Source organism: Branchiostoma floridae, chromosome 8 (assembly GCF_000003815.2).
Source record: "Branchiostoma floridae strain S238N-H82 chromosome 8, Bfl_VNyyK, whole genome shotgun sequence".
NCBI lineage: Eukaryota > Metazoa > Chordata > Leptocardii > Amphioxiformes > Branchiostomatidae > Branchiostoma > Branchiostoma floridae.
The window spans coordinates 3,259,815-3,265,818 of record NC_049986.1 but is presented as its reverse complement, the minus strand read 5'-3'; the positions used below and the strand labels follow the sequence as shown (position 1 = coordinate 3,265,818).

Here is a 6,004-nt window from a genome sequence, read left to right as displayed (position 1 = left end):
GAACTATGAACAGCCATGTGATAAACCCTTGAGTGTTTCCGTTATTGTGGCCTGGGCCGCCCTAAGAGGCCCTTAAAAATCAAACAATTTATTGCCGAAAATTACTGAAATTACGATGGCTACCCTCATAGATCTAAATTAATATAATAAATGAAGATGTGAAGAAGTTTTGTATTTCCACATAGGAAATGGGATCCTTTCTTTTACAGTCCATCAGGTGAGGATAAAGTCTATTAAAGAGGATTGGATTGGATTTGAGAGGATGTAATAGGGGGTTACCTGATTGACTAAAAGCAGAGTTTTAATCTCTCAGAATTTTAGTCATTTCTAAGGCGTAATACCTCCCATGCTTCCTCTTTACATTGAAGGTAATGCACCTGGTGTATGTATTATTGTTGATGGAAAAGGAAATCTACTTAATGAAGAAATATTACTTGTTGTCTTATTGGGCCACACAGAAGACGAGCCAGATCAGGGTATTGGCGGCTTTTTGGGGGTTTGGGACCATGATAAATCGGGTACTGAGAGGAGGTAAGTTATGGAGACTTTTGGTATAGCAGTGAAAACCACACATAAACCATCGTGTAAACTTCATATGGTCACAATAATGAGAAGGGCTCTGTATGATACAGATCTTTGATTTCACAACCCTTGTTTTATTTTCACCCCGTTTCGGTGATCGTCTGTCACAATCCTCAGGGCAATTCTGACTGGTGCACTGTACTGCAGCTATAGTCGTTGCTACTTACAGATGCAAATACATCATTGGAAATCAAGCAAGGACTGTGAAATACAGTAGAAGCCGCTTAATTGCACACCCCATTTGCCAATTAACCGTGTGGTGCAATGATATGCGAAGTTATCCAGCTGGACCGCATCAGTTCGGGATTTTGGGATTCCGTGCAATTAACAGAAGTGTGCAGTAATACATTGTACGATTAACTGGCTTCTACTGTAGCCTTTATAAAAGTACAAAAGATGTTTATTATCTACGTACAAGATGTTTGAGAAGAAGGGCATGGTCACAAAGGAACACAAGCGTCGACTATATTTACCGATAGTTTTGAATAGTTCTAGTTAATTGCACGGAATCCCCAAATCCCAAACCTTTAAATTTGCAGTCCGGCTAGATAACTTCGCATTATTGCACCATGCGAATAATTGCACAAAATATGCTGGCAAATGGGATGTGCAATTAAGCGGCTTCTGCTGTATCAAGAAATAAATGCAAAAGCTCATGCAAGTAGGTGGGGGAAAAGCAGTGTTCCAACTGCTGCAAAATTGATAGTATCAATGAAGACTCACATAAGACAGTATGTTATGAAAAACATGGAGTCTAAACCATTGAAGGCCTACAGTCATATGGAGGCATAAGGGCTGTAGAATAGCCCAACAGACAAAACAAGCAGGTAATGCAAGACAAAAATAGGAAGATGCCAAATCATATGCATGGACCAATTTCTTGTTTTAACCTGATGAAGACATGCGAGACTTGAAAGCCTTTGGTGTTGGGGTCAGAGAAGTGGTGACCTTTACCACAGTGCCACAGACCTTCCAACATTAGGACAATCGCAACACCGGTCGGTAACACACAAGTCACATCACCTCCTTTCTGACAGGAGACATGCCCATTTTCTTACATTGTATGAAATATCTAATGTATGTATGAACGTTCCCTCTGACCAGTATCTCAGACATGCCCAACGTTAAACTAGAGGAAGTCCGACTTGTGACTTCCACACTTGATTCAAGATGTCAGTTCATTCCGACCAAGGACGTTATGTTCTTGCATGGCAGGCACTGTGAAATATGTATACACTAACATATTGACTACATTCATCTTGTTGTAATGTTTGAAGACTTCAATTTTTGCGAACTGGCAAAAACCTAAGGCCTCAAATCGTCAAAGCTATTAAAGGCAACTAAAACGTATATCAGACCATTTTCATATGCCCGTTACACACTCGTTCTCATTGAAATGTCGAATATGGCATTTTTTTGGTCGAAAAATAAATCGGCTTTATTTTCAGTGAAAACTACGTGGTTGTTTAGGAAAATTCCTCCTTTAACCATAGCCAAAAATGGCAACTTATTGTTTTCGGCCCCATTGGTAATGCATTACAGGGCATGTAACAAACGTTACCGGTAACATTTGTTACAACAGTGAACTTTACCCTGTTTTCTTCGAAAGGACTCACCTTATTGACTACATCATTTAGGTATAAGTGGACGTCCCTCAGAGGAACATTTAAAAAGTGGGCAGCTTTTTTACACCAGGTCAAAAAGAAAGCTTAGACAGCATCGAACAATCTATGGTAACGTTTGTTACAGTCATTTCTGTACAACATTTTGTTAAGCGAGGTGGGATACAAATGACAGTCAACAACCCTTTCTTGTTTCTTTAAAAAGCCAGAAAAACTGTACAGCGTCACAAAAACGATCATTTCTAGTCTTATACGTGGATAATATAACCGTGGCAACCATCGTACTCGTGGTGGTAACGTTTGTTACAGAGTCTGGCGACAGGCATGAACCACCTCACACAGCCTCCAAGATCAGTGGCAGTAGTCATATGACGTGATCGGTCAGAAGGCCTGGACAGCTAGTTTCACCTACCGAACTATCATTCTGGGAACTGAATTGTTACATTTTTGGCTACTATTTGAATTCTTCGTTTCTTCTCAGGCAACAGCCATATTTTAGGGGGTGAAATCCCACCCGTGGCTATAATAATATTGTAAGCCATCAACCAATACGAATGTTGTTGTGCATCTTTTGTAAAACATTACAGGGGTTGTGGAAAAGTGAAGGAACCAGTGATGTTGTCTATAATTTGCTCCATATCAAGGCGTAAAGTCAGGCGACAGCATTTCGACATTTAAATGAGAACAAGCCTACAGGCTCAATGACAAAGAAAATTCCCTTAGGCATTGGAGACCATCCTAGTTCTAGGCACATGCACATGTGGAAACTTGTAGGTTGTAAGTTTTGTAATATTTACAGCAGTGTAGAAAAAGGCATCGGTAGTTTTGTATCCAGTCTGTCAAGTTTTACAAGCCTGCCAGAATCTTCAGTTAGCTACGTTTTACACCAGATATTACACTGCTCCATTCTAACGGGTCTCGATACATGAAAATTTTGTTATAGACTTTGTTTTTGGTTTGCCCTTATGTTAACAAATGAATGAATGGTCAGGCATAATAACATACCATTAGACTAAGTGTGTTGCAGTTTGTCCAACGCAGCAAACCTGCACTGTACCTGATATATAGTCAATGAGGTTATATAGACATGTCTAGATATGCCTATATATGTCGATATAACCTCCTTTATAATGTATACCATCATTGATCAAGAAAAGTACAATATACTTGTATTCATCCCAGAGTAGCCTTGTTCTTGACCTTTTGTTATGGTCTTGTTTCTAGATAAATTTTTGATATGCATGACGCAGTCCTGCATCCACATATCCTGTGTCACATATGTGGTGCCCCGGTAACCCCCATGCAGAGCCTTTTTCATTGTGTACGACATACTAGATATACGCTGTGAATTTTAATAAGGTATCTACTAAATGACGAAAAAGAGCAAAAGATTTGTAAAAAAAATGTGTGCAATCAAGGTAATTCATTTTCAGGTATCCTTATAACCCCCATGTAGAGCCCAAATTAACATTTCCAATCAATTATGATATTTTTCACAGTTAAGTATGATTTACAAGATGACAGGAGCAAAATCACGCGTCAGAGAACTTGACTCTCTGCTGTTTTGGCTTGAAACATGACAGAGTACACCCTTAGCAACGGCCTTAGAAATAGTTTGCTAACGATTCTGAAAGAAATGACGTAAAAAAACACATTTCTGCATCTGTTACATGTTAAACATTTTAACACGATTCCTTGTACTTCTACTGATGTAATCAGAGTAAAATGCTACAGAAAAGTAAGTTCTTTGCATCAGTTTTGTTGTGGAGTACGATCTGAAACCTCCTTAACAACAGCCTTAGCAACGGCCTTAGCAACGATATTGTCACTATAAGCTGGCAGATGTGTCATTCTTCACACATTCATATCTCCGGATTTCATTGATGGATTTCGATCATTTAAAGCTTAATATGCAGAGAAGGATACGTACGGTAAGTCTAATTCATCAGGCAAGGCCCCATAGGTAATGTGAATAAATGAACGATATTGGAAAGTAAAGTATATATTTTCCACCAGAAAATCACCAAAAAATATGATTTTAAGCGGTCATAATTTCGTGTTGAATCACAATATCAAAAATCAATTGATATTTTTATGATCCTCTTAGCAGGTTCTACCAGCCTGTGAATTTTCGTGGAAAAATATTGATGTTTAATTTTTTGCCCCTCCCCCTTATTGAAGACACGAAATTTCCAGATCATTTAGGTGGTGATAGGTTTGAAGGGTGATAGCCGGTAGAAAGCTACCATACCAGAATGGCTATCACGTCAAAATATATGCCACAGGCCTTCTACTATTCAAAAATAACAAGGAGAATTTGCCACCCCGGAGGGTACCGATATGTGAAATTTGGGGTGCTGGCCCATGGACTATATAGGGGTTTCAATATTTCTATTTCACAAACAAGTAGGTTAGCGCTCGTACGTTTTGTTTGCCTTTACGGTAAATGTCAGCTACAGTTTGTATTTTGATGACAGACGACCTCCTCCCCAAGTATCTGCTTCGAAGTTAGCCAATATCCGATGGCGCGCGGGAGAAGTTTCGAACATGGTTCACTGTTTCGAACAGATTCGAATATTCCAAGGAAAGCTTCGAACACCACATTCAAATTCGATACGACTTCGTCGCCATTTTCTTTCGACACAAAACTGGAATTACTAACTGTTTGGGCCAGTGTAAAACCAACCTTGTTTTTTTTAAAAGGACGTTTCATAGTTATACTTTTTCAGATGATGTCCGACACGTCTTTTGAAGAAGGTAGTGGTGTGTCCACGCCGAGCTTCGGGTCCACCACTGAGGTCAGCAGCAGTTCGACCACTTTGTCCGAAGAAAAGGTGGACCCTGGTCGACTGACCATGGAGGTTATAGGACCGGCCCTGTCCGAGCTGAGTAAAACTGGGAACGGGCTGGCACACGCCTACATACGGCTGGATCTCCACCGCAAGTAAGTTTCGGTCACACCTCGAGCTCGTGCGAACAAACTTTCCAACTGTTTTCTGACAGAAAGTAAGTCGAAAATCTTCGTAGACATGATCACAAGTTCAGAAAGATATTTACCTCGTATGTGTGATGATCGAAATACATGTAGTGTAAGACATGTCTATTCTAATTTGTTATCTTAATCAGTTTTACAGAAATCCATACATGCATGGTTTGGTTAGTAAAAGAATGAAATATTGGTGCCCTCTATCTCATCTTTTCATAAAAAAAGGATCAAGTACTAGATATGCCATTTGTATCCATCTTTGCATGCTACAAATCTAGCTTGAGATATCAACATTTTAAAGACATTGAATCAATCGTCGCACGCAAGAAAAGAAAAGCAACATCTAGATCGCAATACTAGTATAATCAAGGAGGTTGCAATTGGTATACTTTTGTACTGTCTGCTTTATTTTAGGCGTTTTGCCGTTTTAGTAAAGCAAGCATGATCGTTTTACACACGTGTGTTTGTAACCGACTGTACAGGTTTTGCGTATGGCAACATCTTTGATAAGTGAATGCTATCATGTTTCTCCTTATGCAATAATCAGTCATATTCCCTTGATTTGTACTAAATTATTGACAAGACGGTCTCATTTAGCCCCACAAGTTTGTCATTGATTACTCTGTAACAGTGGGTGGTTCCCAGCAGCACCACGCCAGTCATGAACCCTGACCTGCAGCAAATGCACACGTACAGGCGTCCATGAGACAGTACTAGTACTTGTTGGACGAGTTAATCTTACCTGGCACACTGTACAATCACCTGTGCAGCAGACTGTACCAAATCATAGCCTAAGAGTTTTGTCCTGTTATCC

General features: G+C 39.7%; 1 protein-coding gene across 1 annotated transcript in view; it reads left to right on the top strand.

The window, feature by feature from the left end:
- The first annotated feature begins 4,810 nt into the window (after positions 1-4,810).
- LOC118421117 (leucine-rich repeat-containing protein 23-like) overlaps positions 4,811-6,004 on the top strand; it is a 9,405-nt gene continuing 8,211 nt past the window's right edge. Inside the window, exon 1 of the mRNA XM_035828277.1 lies at positions 4,811-5,148. Coding sequence (XP_035684170.1) covers positions 4,934-5,148 — 215 coding nt within the window. The 5' untranslated portion in view covers positions 4,811-4,933. The remainder of the gene's footprint in view (positions 5,149-6,004) is intronic.